Source organism: Ursus arctos, unplaced genomic scaffold, assembly GCF_023065955.2.
Source record: "Ursus arctos isolate Adak ecotype North America unplaced genomic scaffold, UrsArc2.0 scaffold_13, whole genome shotgun sequence".
NCBI classification, from domain to species: domain Eukaryota; kingdom Metazoa; phylum Chordata; class Mammalia; order Carnivora; family Ursidae; genus Ursus; species Ursus arctos.
This window is the reverse complement of record NW_026622797.1, coordinates 18665952-18681444: the sequence shown is the minus strand read 5'-3', so window position 1 is coordinate 18681444 and position 15493 is coordinate 18665952. Positions and strand designations below refer to the sequence as shown.

General features: G+C 36.4%; 1 protein-coding gene across 1 annotated transcript in view; it reads left to right on the top strand.

Annotated features, from left to right (window-relative positions):
• ADGB (androglobin) overlaps window positions 1-15493 on the top strand; it is a 153053-nt gene that overhangs the window by 97763 nt on the left and 39797 nt on the right. Inside the window, exons 21-26 of the mRNA XM_057310981.1 lie at window positions 706-841; window positions 1472-1609; window positions 3554-3647; window positions 8547-8681; window positions 9198-9351; window positions 12824-13011. Of these exons, the coding sequence (XP_057166964.1) occupies window positions 706-841; window positions 1472-1609; window positions 3554-3647; window positions 8547-8681; window positions 9198-9351; window positions 12824-13011 (845 nt within the window). The remainder of the gene's footprint in view (window positions 1-705; window positions 842-1471; window positions 1610-3553; window positions 3648-8546; window positions 8682-9197; window positions 9352-12823; window positions 13012-15493) is intronic.

The window sequence follows — 15493 nt, the reverse complement described above, 5'->3', positions numbered from 1 at the left end:
TAAAATATCGCAGGGACCAAAGTAGAACGCACTTTAGGCAATGGTGCATCTTCAAAGCTTGACAACATAAAGGACAAAACTATATAGGAAAACACAGATGTTAAGCATTTTCAAAAAGTGATTTGCAAGGTAAGAGTTTGAATATGAATGTTTGCAGAATATTTAACCAACTTATGTAGCTTATTTTATTTTTTCATGTATGTTTCAGTGTGATGTATGACGAAAAAGCTCTGTCTAAATAAATCTAAAAGAGCTTTTTCAGTGGGAAATAAATACTCATAGATGGAAAAAAGAAAGTGATAAAAAGTCTAAGCAGCATCTTTTCTTTTTTGGTAACATATGAAACAATAGCATGTCTTACAGTGGATGGTGTTTTAGAACCAGTGAAATATAGTATTTTACTTGCTTAAGCACAAGGGCCATATTTTTCATCTTACACTATATCTCTTCAGTTATGTTCTGATCGGGTGTACATTATAAACATTGTAGTGATTAAATTTTATTAAATTAGAAATGGTAAGGTGATAAATAATTTTGCTCTCTTCCTGGGTGAGGGAGACCTCAAGAGCTTCTGTTATATTGTGCATCTGAGAAAGATGTATTTTTGCTTTTAGAGTATTTAAAGATCTTTAGAGCCTCTCTGGCCAGATAATGTTATTTTTTTTTTGGTTTAAAAAATGTACTAACGTATTTTATCTTTTTCAGGTTTTTCATATCTCTTTATGGCGCTTAATGAAAAAAACTCAACTAGCAAGACCTCCTCCCAACTTTAAATTTGCATTTCGCGCTATGGTTTTGGATTTGGAGTTACTCGATTTCTCCTTAGAAGAGGTTTCTTTAGGTACCGAATACTTTAGATATTTGTTTGACAAAGGACTTCCTAGCCTTGTAGAAGATAAATAATTTGAGAAAAGCATGAAGTGTTTGTGGACTAGGTAGACTAGATCTGGACCAACAGGTGGGGCATTCTAGCTGTGCTCTGGGAAGCCCACGGTCTCCAAGGATCTGTCGTGTGTCTCCAACTTCACATATTTCCAGGGAAGCCCAGAATTCCCCTATTTTATTTGTTTCTGCCCTGAAAGACTATGAAAGTCACTAACATTTACGGTGTGATTTGAGGAATTCTGGAAAGATGTTCGGATCCAAATAATCCTCCCGTCCCGCTCTCCCTATGCTCTAGTCACGCAATTTTAACATTTTCTTTCAATTTTGAGAGAAGCCCCTTGCTATTTTCACAGAAGAATTAATAGTAGCTCACTCCTGGGTCAATATGTAGTGTTTCCCTTCTCCAGAATGTTTACATTCTAAAAAAAGATCACCTGCAGAGCACGATATTAAATATAAAGACAAATCTATCATGGTGGCACTTGATATGTCAGGGGACTTTAGCAGTTAAAGGCATTGAAAACTGGGGAAAAGATTAAATACGTTAACTTAGCTTTCAGCCCCAAATTTGTTTTTCTCTTTCCAGCGGAATGGGTAGACGTTAAATGCTGTCTACCAGTAAATGATAAAGAATATTTTCCTGAGGAAGTAGCAGCAGTAATTAAAATTCAAGCCATGTGGAGAGGGACTTATGTCAGATTGCTTATGAGAGCTAGAACACCAGGTATCATTTTCCAGTCATTTATAAAATGAACTTGTGTACGTAAGAATGAATATTTGTGTGCTAATGAAAAACATTTTGGAGTTATCTTACTTAATTATTGGGCTAATTCTTTGTAATTCTATAAATATTGAAATTCCTTGAGGTCAGAATACATGTCAGCACACTCACTCTCTTGCTCCCAGAATTTAGCACAATACCTGGCCCAGAGTAAACACACGACAGATACGTGCTGAAAGAAACAATGAATGAATCATTGACTGATCAGCTAGGTCTTCCCAGTCTGTTGTCTTTAAACACAGAGAAACAGTTTTCTCCTCTATGCATCTCCAATGCCTAGCGGAAGGCTGCAGCAGTCAGTTTCAGCTAAGTCATGGACATTTTTATATTTCTAGACCATTTTTCAAAGAAATAAATGAATGAATGAGTAAATGAATGAATGAGCTGGACGAGAGAGGCTTCCATGTGTCCGTGCGGCATACATTTAGATAGCACAGGATGCATTTGAAGTGTATTCTAGCTATTACATCAAATTATCAGTGTATTCTATTAAATCAAGTTACTTATGTATGTATAATAAACTATTTTTGTGAAAAAGTTTATTTTATTTTAGCTTTTTATCAGCTTAGAACACTGTAGAGGCAAAGACTATATTTAAACATTTTCATTCTGCAGTTTTTGTTTCATAAGACGATAGAATTTTTTTTAAGATTTTATTTATTTATTTGAGAGGAGAGAGAGAGAGAGAGCTTGTGAGTGCACAAGTGAGGGGAGGGGCAAGGGAAAGGGAGAAGCAGACCCCCTGCTAAGCAGGGAGCTCAACTCTGGGCTGGATCCGCCGGGGACCCTGGGATCATGGCAGACACTTACCTGACTGAGCCACCCAGGCGCCCTCCAATAGAATTTTTTGAATATATTGAAACATTTTGTTGTAAAGTGTCTCTCTTTGAAGTATTTCATGAGAATAACCAAAATCTTCATCTCAGCAGTGAAAACTACAGATACACAAATGTAAAATAAACTACATTATATAGTTATGTGAGAGAAAAATATAACTGTTGCTTGATTTTGATATTATTCTATTAGTAAAAGCAAAGATAGATCTATCAAATTAAATATATAGTAAAATATACTTTTTGTTGTCCACATATGCTGTGAAAGTTACATTCAAACAGTGATTTTCTTTCTCTTTTTAGACACAAAACCTTGAACAACTTAGTAATGTTTTAATAATATTTGCATATCTCACTCAGTGCATATTTATCGAATAACTTGTGTGCACAGCACTGTTCTAAATTCTGAATTTATTGAAGTCAGTTAAACTGACAGAGTTTCTGCTTTGATGAATCTTGTGTTCTAGTGGTGGTAGACATACAATAGACAAGTAAATATATTAAGATATCAATTTCAGATGCTAGTAAGTACTATGAAGAAATTAAAATAGAATAATTAGGGAAAAAGTCAGTTTCTGACATGTTAAATTTGAGCCACTTACTATGGATTTGCATTGTTCTTACCAAGTCATCTACTCCTAAACCACTGTGGATTATGGGCTTAAGATTTAGTGGGATCCCCATTAGCCATTGTTTTTTAGAAAAATTGGGTGAATTATTTTTTCTGTCATAAGAGCTTTCATAAGGAACTTTTGGTGGGATAAAAGATCTCCTGATGTAAACTCTTTGATGACAATCTTCAATTAGATCAAAGAACACTTTATGGTTTTTAACTGAAGATGAAGGGGAAACAACATAAATCGATGAGCAGAGCTGTGGACTAGAAGCTTATAGCTTTATATTTTAAGCATAATTTTGCTGCTAATAAAGCTTATGACTTTGGATACCAGCTTGTGAATTTCAGTTTCTTTCTCTGTAAAAGGAGGACTTCGAACAAGATGATTTTTCAGGCATCTTACAGTTTTTATATTGCATTTTTAATTATTATTTTTAGACACAAAGGAAAATACCAGTGTTGCAGATACTCTTCAGAAAGTTTGGAGTATACTGGAACTGAATATAGAACAGTACGCAGTTTCTCTCTTAAGGTAAAGCAGTATAATGACATTTCTTTGGCAGTATCTTGGTACCCTTCAAGTTCCTGTTCAAGTACGAACATGCTCCTTGAGTTTTCTTAATCACTGCAGCTGGAAACACCACTTCTCCTGAACTTCCACCGTATTTTATCGGAAGCATTTCTATGGTACTTACTACCTTTGGTTTGTCTTAATCACACTTAACTTAGATTCTAAGTAGAAAACCTCTGAGAAGCAGAGCAAAGTTTCTTGAAGTTTTTATGGTGCTAAGGTGACCAAGGTCAGAGTTTAGGACCTGCTGGGGGAGGGAACTCCAGCAAACAGTTAAAATTGTCAGTTGAAATCCCTAGATGGTAACACTAGAAACAGGGGTAAACCGGAAGTAGACTGAGCCTCAGCAAGAGTGTACTGTAGCCACAAACCATGTCTGAGCAACAGGATGATCGGGACAAAAATGAGAAATTATAAATTATATATATATGTATGTATGTATCTATATATGTATATATTGGTTTAGGAGTAGATGATTTGGTAAGATAGATATATATATATCTCCAGACATATATAAAAGAAGCAGACCCTCTGATGATGTTGGAATTAGCAGGCAAAAATCTTAAAACTTAACTGTAATGGAAATGCCAAAGAAAATTAAGAATAAGGAGAAAATAGATCAAAAGTTTAGATTAATAAAACAGAGTCAAATGACAATTACATAAATGATGATTTTAACAACTGAAATTAAATACTTATTTGTAGGTTTAACAGCAGATTAGTCAGATTGGTGAACTCGGAGATAGGTCAATAGAAAAGTATCCAAACCGAAGCATAGGAGAAAACAAGTGGGAAATAAGAAAGCAACATAAGGGACATGTGGAATATGCTCAGAAAGTCTGTTTTGTCATTATAGCCCCAGACTGTAGAAAGATAATAACTGAGAACTTTCCAAAACTGGTAAAACACATCAACTCATGTTTTCAGAAGACTGCATGTGAACTCCATGCAGAAAGGCTACAAAGAAAAGTATACGTAGACTCACTACAGTCAAACTACTTAAAACAAAGGCCAAAAGGAAAACCTTCAAAGCAACCAGAAAAATAATACATATTATCTTCAAAGGGCAATCAACAAATAGCTACACATAGGAGTAAATTCATGACCTTAGCAATGTAAAATGTAGAAGTGGGTATAAGGTTTTAAAGAGTTCAAAGGTTATAGCATTATTGCAGAAATGGTAAAAGTAATAATTTAGATGAAACTCTAACAGGGGAAAGATGTACTGTATCCTTTCTAGCAATATACTAATGAACTAGCTAGTGAATTTAGGAAGAAATAAGATTAATCTCACAAATCTTCTAGAGAACAGAAAAAGAGGAAACACTAATCAATTCATAATCTTGAATTTAAAAATTCAACAGTGCAGTAAGAAAATGAAATAGTAAACTAATCACCTTCTTGAAATTGCAAACCAATCACCCTTTTAAATAGATGCAAAAAATGTAATAACATATTAATAAATATAAATTAGAATTAAATAAAAAAGATAATGCCTTATAGTCAAGTGGGCCTCTTATTCCCAGATATACAATGGTGGCTTAACATTAGAAGATTTGTCATTTTAATTCAGTACATTAGCAGGGAAAAGGATCAAATCATTTGGTCCTCCAGATAGATTGAGAAAAAACATTTGATAGAATTTAACATAAATTCAAAAAATTTATTTTGTTTTTAGAAAACTTGGACTTTTGGCAAAGAACACTTTTAGAGAAGTCTTTCATTAATATGTTATTGGTATCCAGTATTTTCAAAACTTACTACACACATGATTAGTGGTGAAATTTTGATAGCTTTTTCTTGGGTTTAGAAATGAGACAAAAATGTCTCCCTGATGACTTCCATTCACAATAATCCTGGAATAATTCTGAGAAGGACAAAATGACAATAAAGCAAAATAAAAGTCATTAGGATTTGAAGGGAAAAAGTAAAACCACCACTGTTTACAGATGATATGATTGTATATATAGAAAATATTTTAAAATCTGCAGAAAAATTATTAGAGCTAATGAGAGAATTAAGAAAAATTGCTGGAGACAAGGTCAATATAAAATAACAGTTGGATTTCTCCTTAACAATCAACAAAAAATTATATATGAAAATATACAAAAACGTAAAATAACCTAAAAATAATGAAAAAAATTCACAATGAATCAAATATCAAAATTTTAAATATAGAGAAAATCTAAATCTCTACAGTACTTGCCTAAACCTGAGAGTGAGTGTCTCGTTCCCCTCACCCTGCTCCTGGCCCCGGAAACTGCCGTTACCTAATCATCCAGCTTGACTGACTTTTGCTCCAGAACCTGTTTCTTACTCTTCTAAGATTCCAGTGTACATATACAAAGAAAGAGCACAACTCTTCTTTTCTTTTTTTTCTTTTTTTCTTTTTAAAAGATTTTATTTATTTATTTGACAGAGAGAGAGAGACAGCCGGTGAGAGAGGGAACACAGGCAGGGGGAGTGGGAGAGGAAGAAGCAGGCTCCCAGCGGAGGAGCCTGATGTGGGGCTCAATCCCAGAATTCCAGGATCACGCCCTGAGCCGAAGGCAGACGCTTAAGGACTGAGCCACCCAGGCACCCCAACTCTTCTTTTCTAACTTGGTTTTGCATTGCTGGGAAGATCTCTGGGCCAGATTTATGCCTAATTTTCATTTAAATGAAATGCTAAACACATGAGCTCCCCTGTTAAGGAGTTGGTGTATTTGAAGGTGTAGGTGTATTTGAAACATAGGCAGAACTCCATCAGGGGGCTGGTGCTCCTCTCCATGTGACTTTCCAACATAGCCAAGAACATTTCTTAGAAACTCAGCAAATATCCACTACAAAGGCCATGCTCTTTCAAAGGTTTGAGTTCTACCCCCACATCTATTGGAAGGATGAACCTACGAGGCTGGCTGATCTTTAAATTCAAATAGCAGGAGCATCCCAAGCTACCTCCTCATGTTAGCTGGCATCTCTTTTTTGGTCAAGAGCACGCATCTTTCAGTATAAGACCTAATGCTAAACCCTGATCTACTAATTATCAGATGTGTGACCTGCGGTAAGTCTCTTATCCTCTCTGAATTTAAAATTAAAATTGCATTAATAATATTTAATATTTTATTAATACTATTTAATAAAGGGAAATAATAATTTTAATATAGGGAAAACAGTATCTACCTCATAGTACTATTCTTTTATAAGGGTGTAAAGATAAATTAGGGTAACACAGGAAAAGTACTTAGCACAAACTACAGATTGAGTCATTATAGAATATTAGCTATTTTAAGTATTACTTTATTATTACTACTAAATAGGGAACTTTGAGGTCCTGGAATCTAGACTTACATTCTCACATCTTAAGGAGCAGAACTTTCCCAAGTGAACTTTGGGCAAGGCTCAGTTTACTGATAGAACTTTCCTTCTGTACTAGATCCAAATTTAGAAGAAAATCTTTCAAGTCTGTCAGGAATATTTCTCTGGGTTATTCAAGATATTCCGTATAGTACATTAGGGTTTTGATGGCCCTATATGCATTAGAATTTCCTGAGGCTTTCTAAAGTGTGGAATGTATCATGGGAACAATGACTGGAATACCTCTAAAATCCCTTGCTTATCTTAGAATGGCGGCTGGTCCCATTACAGTCATTTCCCTAGGTAGCCTGTTAAGCTGCTGTGCGGGCTCAGCCAACACCCACATTCGGATTAGGCCAGCCCCCATGTGATTGGCAGTGGTGCTCTGCATTGACAGACCACCAAACTGCAGTTCCCAGTTAGGGCAATCAGGTTATTTTTCACTTGAACTGGGACACTTTTATAAAAGGGACAGAGGGAGCAGTGCTAATAATTATGACAGGATTATGAGTGTAAACCGGACTGCCCCAGGCGAACCAGGATATGTGGTCAATCTTTGTTCTCATAACTCTCCTCAAAAGCTTAAAGCTCTCCCAAATATAAATCTGTCAATTTCTTCCCATCATCAAAGGCCAGTGATCTATTGGAGCATGTGAATCCTATCCCCCATAAGAATCTCCATGGCTTTGCTTTTCACTGATGATACAGTCAAGGCCATTGGCCTCCTGGAAGACAAGAACATCTCTAGATCTACCGAGACCTCTAATACAGAACCATTTTCTATGGCCATTATGGCTTCCATCCCAGCTAATTCCATAGACATTATAGAAAAGACCCTAGATTGTTGGTGCTACTGAAGCTAGATCCAGTTCCTGGTGGTGGAAGGGAAAGAACCTAGAGCATCTCTCCATGACTTCCATCATGTTCTGAATATGCCACAGCCTTCCAGGGGGCAAACATGGAGAAACCTCAACCCATAATTCTTGTAACCAGTTGCATATACCACACTCTTATGGGCCAGAAATCGCATAGAAGGAAAGCTGACATTCTCCCCTTGATCACAGCCTTAGTTTTTTGTTTGTTTTAATCCTTTTTACAAATCCATTCCTTACTTTAAACTCCATTCTAGTATTGATTCTCACATCAATTCCAGGCCTTGAGTGCCCCCCCCCCCCCACCAGTTTTATTGCTACTTTGGCTGTTCCTGTTTTCCTACCCTTATAGTTTGAACTTCGGTGCTGATTTCCCACCCATAAACTGTAATTACTTTCTTGATCATGAATTAAGTTCTCCTTTGACTGAGAACTTCAGATAACTTAAAAGACCTTTGAGAGCCATCTTTCATGGTTGACCTGGAATGGGTATCCCTTACCTGGGTGCCATGCACTATGAACCCCACAACCTTTGATCAAGGACTCAACAGACTGTACTATTTTATGTTATTTTGCCTTCTTTTTTTGTAAATAAAATTTATTTTAAAAGTTGCCTTTGCCATTGGAACTTAAATTATTTTTACATTTCTAGACTGATGTTTAAAAGCAAGTGCAAGTCTATTGAATCTTATCCATGCTATCAAGATGAAGACACTAAGATTGTTTTTGCTGACTATACCGTGACTTATGCAGACCAGCCACCAAGTACTTGGTTTATAGTATTCAGGTGAGGCTATCATAAATCGGCATATGATGTCATCTTTAAATGGCATGCAGTAGTCATATGTATAGAGTCTTATTTATGGTACTAGTGAAAGTATGAACGGATAGGTTGTTTTCACAACTTAGCACTTCTTCTGCATCGCTATGCATAAATGAGATTACAGGAATTTTTACCCATGTTTCTTTAAATAAAATATGAAGAATGTGAAGTTAATTATTAGTATTTTTATGAATATGATAAAGGTAATATAATAAATTGATGTGCTATCAGTATAGAAAAATCATTTATTTTTCGAGCAATATCATATTAGGTAAAAGTGACAAATTACTTATAAAATAGGATTTCTTCAAGGGTTTGCCTTTACATGACAAAATAGTATATTAATAATTTTAAAAACCATTATGTATACCTTGTAGTTATTTGAAACTTTAAACTTACTTTTTTATTTCTTGCCTGAAATGTAATTTCAAACTGTCTTTGATTCATGTCAAGAGGAAGTTCATGTTTTTGTAATTACAGAGAAACATTTTTGGTTCCTCAAGATGTGATTTTGCTTCCCAAAGTATACACTACACTTCCGGTCTGCGTGCTCCACGTTGTTAACAATGACACAATGGAACAGGTGCCAAAGGTGTTCCAAAAAGTGGTGCCTTATCATTATACCAAGAATAAGGTAGGTGCACAATTTATTCTCCCTTTTTGATAGACTGGCCGTGAGAAGCCAGCATCTTAGTAAGATTCCAGGAGAAGGTAGAGCAGATGTGCTTTTCAACCTACTTAACAGAGGAAGAGGGTCCTGGTCTTTTTCTGTAGAAGTCCATTTATTTGACAGCCCAAGGTACTTAATGTGAGTGCTAGAAAATTCACCTCTCAGCTCTCTTTTTTCTTCTCTCCGAAGAAAATATGACAAAAGGAAAGCATTGGAAATTCCTATTAAAGTCATAAAATCGTACAAACCCTTAAAATGGAAATGGAGGTAAAGGGCTCATTTAGTCCTATTCTTCAATCAAATCAGCTGGTTGTCTCAGTTTCCTGCTGGGTTTTTATTCCATCCCTAAGTATTTCAGGAGATTGTGATTACACGACCACTCACCACCCATCACCCCCAGTCTTTTCTAGGGCTACACAGATTCCTTAAAAAGCACTTGGCGCATTACTCCTGCTGCCTGATAGACCCTGATTTCTGATGATCCCACTCAAATCAGGTTGACTCTCTATTTGAATCATCTTTGTGTTTTTGGTTATTTCCCCTAAGAGGGAAGCGTAACAAAAGGCAGCACACACCTACACTGCAAACTGGGCGATTTGCTTTGACTCTGATCTTTCATTCTTTACCTCCCTGGGTTCGAATATTTCATTTTTCTCTTTGGGCTATGGTTGTAATTGACTTTCAAAGTTCATTTCAGCCCATGATTCTGTGCATTATTTTGCACAAATTAAGACATACCTATCTAATGAATACTGGTTTATAGGAAGGAAGGATAAATTTTAAAAAATATTAACTCTGTAAAAAACCTAATAGCTCTTTTGAGTTGTTTAAGAGATTTTTTTTGAATGAGATTTAAAAATTTTTTAAGGCTTGGAAAGGTTTTGGGATGCCTGGGTGGCTGTCGGTTAAGTGTCTGCCTGTGGCTCAGGTCATGACCTGGGATCGAGCCCTTCATCAGGCTCCCTGCTTATCGGAGAGTCTGCTTCTCCCTCTGCCTCTGCTGCTCCCCCCTGCTTGTGCTCTCTCTCTCTCTCTCTCTCTGTGTCTCTCAAATAAATAAATAAAATCTTTTTTAAAAAGACATGAAAGACTTTTAAGATTTCATCGCAACTCTTAGTTGCAATAAATGAGAGCAGTTTTAGATTCATAGCAAAATTGAGAGGAAAGTACAGAGATTTCCCATATACGCCCTGCCTCCACATGTGCACAGCCTCCCCCATTATCGACAAGCCCCACCAGAGTGGCACATTTATTATGTTGATCATCTTATATTGACGCATCATAATCCCCCAAAGTCCATAGTTTATATTACGGTTCACTGTTGGTGTTGTACATTCTATGGGTTTGGACGAATGTAAAATTACGAGTGTCTGTTATCATGGTATCATAAAGAGTGTTTTCACAGCCCTAAAAATCCTCTGAGTTCCACTTGCATATTCCACCTCCCCAACCCCTGGAAATCCCTGACCTTTTTACTGTGTCCATAGTTTTGCCTTTTCCAGAATGTTGTACAGTTGGAATCACATACTGTGTAGTCTTTTCAGATTGGCTTTTTTCACTTAAAAACATGCACTTGAGATTTTTTCCGTGTCTTTTTATGGTTTCACAGTTCATTTCTTTTTAATAATAATTATCCACTGTGTTCATGTAGCAAAGTTTATCTACCTATTCACCTATCGAAGGACATCTTGGTTGCTTCCAAGTTATGGCAATTACGAACAAAACACCTACAAACGTCTACGCACAGGTTTTTATATGGACATAAGTTTTTGACTCATCTGGGTAAATACCAAGGAGCACTATGCCTAGACTGTATAATAAGAATATGTGTAGTTTTGAAAGAAACCACCAAACTGTCCTTCAGCGTGTCTGTACCATTTTCCATTCCCACTAGCAGTGAACGGGAGTCCCTGTTGCTCTGTATCCTCATCAGCAGTTGGCATTTCCGGTGTTAGGCATCTGGGCTACTGTACCAGGAGTGTAGCGGTAACTCACGGTTGTTTGGGTTTCTCTGATAATATACAATGTGGACCATCTTTTTGTATGCTTATTTGCCATCTGTATATCTTCTTTGGTGAGATGTCTGTTAAGAATTTCAAACTAGGCTGTTTGTTTTCTTATTGTTGAGTTTAAGGAGTTTTTGCATATTTTGGATAACAGTCCTTTATTACATGTGTCTTTTGCAAATATTTGGATATTGTGTTACTGTTGCTCAGGAGTCTTGTAGTTGTTTAGAATAGTCGGGTTCTCTCTTAAAACCCTACCACTGGTTTGGTTTTAGACTTTCACTTAGCAATATCTATCCCACCATTTTATAACTCTTTTTTTCCCCTCTCAAACTTATTCTCTGAGCCTAGACAAACACAAAATCAGAGTCATGTGATTTTATTTTGCTTCTTAATGCATTAGTACTACAAGCTCAAAAAATAATGAGAACAACAATAAATCTGTGCATTATACCTTACAAATAAAAATACCTTAGTATACATGATTCATCTTCCTTTATTTCCTTGCCTCGAACATAATGTTAAAAAGTCCTTATTGGTGTTGCAATTCTCATCTCATTATGGGTATTGTAATTCTGGGTAATATTCCTAGATGTTTATTGCATGTGTTGAATTCATTCTGTCTAATGTATTTCTAGTTTTTGTTTCTGAAAATCTAAACATATCAGAGAGCTTCCTTTGCATCAAAATCAACTAGAATGCAAGTCTATATTTTTCTTCCTTATTAGAAGTGTCTGGAATTATAAACTCAGAATTACTTTGAACTTTTGTATCTCATTACGATGTCATGCTCTTGCTTCACGCACATTTTCGCTATATGGCTATCCAATTATGTAGAACCAAGTTATTACCCACTATGATGTTATCCCAGCTTTCTTACTGCTTCCTTTCCCCAACCTGAAAAGCTCATCTCCTTACTCATATCTGGGTTCCCTGGAACCAGATCTGCTGTTAACTTGATAGCTTTATCTGCTACTTGTCACCCCAAGGGAACTACATGTCTATAAATGCTTCTGCTTTTCTCATCTTGTGTTTAAAAAACAGGGATATCAGGGAGGAAGTTATCGGGCTACTCCAGGGTGATGCAATGATAAAAATCCACCTTAGCGAGCATTAGAAGAATTGGAAGAATTAGAAGACTTGGAAGAAAATGTAGCTACCATCTGTCAGAGTTACGCACTTTGTGTTATAGCTTGAAAACCACACAAACAAAAGTGTTAGGAGTTACTCGTTTTCTCTAAAAACATGTAAGATGCACTTTCTAAGAGGTATTTCAAAATGTAATGCTAGTGATTTTCATTTATCAAGAGATCTTGGAATCTTTACATATATCAAGATAATAAAGCATTTTAGTACTGCGAAGCCATATGTTGTACTTTGAAAGACCAGTAACAGCATGTCTTACTTCTGTCTAATTCTCTTTCCTCTAGAAAGGCTACACATTCGTGGCTGAAGCATTTACTGGTGACACATATGTACCATCCTCACGATGGAAACTGCGCCTCATTGGTTCCTATAATCCACTCCCATGCCTATCTCGAGAGTCTCCATGCAATACTTTCACCATGAAGGAAATCAGAGATTACTACATACCCAATGATAAGAAAATTTTATTCAGGTATAAGTATATGACAGAAAGGAAATGCCTCAAATTGGCATTTTTTGCAACCAGTTGGGTGTTGACACATTGTCCGTCAGTGACCATGGCTATAGAGTTGGGCCTCTAGATACGCACGGGCTCTGGGCTTGACCACAGTTAACTATTAATATATGAAAATATTATTAAGGAAGTAAAGGTCACCTGTAATCAAACAACCTAGAAACAATCACTGTTAGTATCCTGTTGTATTTTCTTATGGTGTTTTTCTTCTAGTCACAGCTTAACATGATTAAAATCATAACGTAATTAAGTTTTGTAATCTGACCTTTTTACTTAGCATTATAGTATGCACATTTCCCAGTGCCATTAAGACATTTTGTGACCTGTTTTTCATGATTACATAGTAATCATTTGTAGGAAAATACAACAATTTACTTTGGTTATTTTACAAACTTTCCATTTCTACTTTTCTATAGTATTAATAGAGATGTGATAGGCATATTTTACTGTACATATTAAAGTAAATTCTTGATTATTGTCTAAAGATTTATTGTTTTAAAGAGATTGTATGTTTTAAAGATTGCATATGTATTGGCTAATTTGTTTTCTAAAGAAACACCTAAGTCTATTTGACAATATATGCACAAATATAATTTATTGTATTCTGGCTAATTTTCCCCTCTAATTCTTATTTATTTGTATTTTAAAACTTTTTTTTTCTTTTAAAACACATGCACACATTTTTGTAATGTAAAATAACAGGTAGTGAAATTAAATTACGGAACAATATATACAGTATATCCCAAGCATATGTTTTTGTTTATATATTTGTTTATGTATTTTATGTGTAGGTGAAAGTTTAGAGAAAATACTGAAAGAAAACACATGCACTGAGGGTAACAGAGGGGCAGAAAATTCTCTTTTTAATCTGTCTGCTTCTTGTCATATGTCTGCACATTGGCTATTAGAAAGAAAGCAAGGAAAGAAGTGGGAGGGAAACATACCAGTAATTAAAAATAACAACTGTGATAAGATATTTTAACTACTCTGATAGGAAGCCACTGCATCACACTGCAAGGCCACTAATAGGAAATAAGTAATATTTAACCCAATATCCAAATTAGTCCCAGAAGCTGGTCCTGAAGCTGTCAAGCTTGGTGGGAGGAAGTTGAGGAGGGAACTGCTTTATGAGCAAATGTGAAAGTTCAGAAATTAAGGAGTGTGTGACCTTTTCAGAGAAGTGAAGACATTTGTTTGCAAAGTGGGGCTCTAGGGGGCTATGGCAAGGGTAAGGCCAGAGAGGCAGGCAAAGCCCTTTCCTGAAGGGCTTCATAAGGCAAGAGATTTAGATTGTACCTGAGAGGCAAAACATGCTTTGAGGAGTTTTAAGAGAAATGGCCATAATAGACTTGTATTAAGACATTATACATGCAAAGCATGAATTGAAGAAAAAATATATTTTAAATATAATTTTTAAGAGCAGAAACGTTGTTAGAACCATATTATTGTGAAATTATATATAATCATAAAAGTTATAGAATGTGGAAGGGGAAAAAAAACCTCAAAAGGCTGCAGTGTGTTGAATGGATGAAGGGCAGCGTAACTGGAGATGGGGGAGCCAGACAGGAGGAAGCTTTGAAATAACCCAGGTGCGTGCTGGTGGCCACCTGGAGCCGGTCAGTGGATCTGTTTGCTCCTGCTGCCGTAACAAAATCCCACAAACTGGCAAAGTAGGTGGCCTCAGCAACTGAAATCAATTGTCTCATAGTCTCATGGTTTTTGATGCCAGAAGACTGAAATCGAAGTATTAGTGGGGATGGTGCCTACTGAGGGCTGTGAGGGACAAGCGATCCCATGCTTTCTCCTAGCTTCTGGGGATTTCTGGTAATCCCTGGTGTTCTTTGACTTATAGACTTACCGCCATGATCTTTGTATTCACCTTCATTTGGCATTCGCCCTCTGTGTCTCTGCTTTCAAACTTCCTGTCTCATAAGGGTATCTATCAGTTATATCAGATTAGGGCCCACCCTAATGACCTCATGTGAACTTGATTCCTTCAGACAGACCCTGTCTCCAAAAAGGTGACATTGTGAGGTACTGCAGGTTCTCCAGGTACTGGACTCCAACACAGCTTTTATGGGGGGACACAACTGAACCCATAATAGGCAGTGACAGTGGATCTGGAGAGAAGTGAAAGGGTTTTAAGACACGGAGGAAGTCAAATCGACAGTCCTGTTTGGTTGGGACTCCTGGGGACTGACTTGGGATCAGCTGGACAGTAAGTGTCCTTTACTTAGATAGTAGTTACAGGGGAAAAAACCCATTTGCAGGTTGGGCAATAGGAAGGCAATTCGTTCATCTTTAGATGTTAATTATAGGTAGGTCAGTGAAACATCCAAGTTATATTGCATATGGAGTTGGGCTGGAGACACAAATCTGGGAACTATTATTCTGTTTGTGCCCATGGAAATGCCCAGCAAAGTTTGTACCATGACAGTCA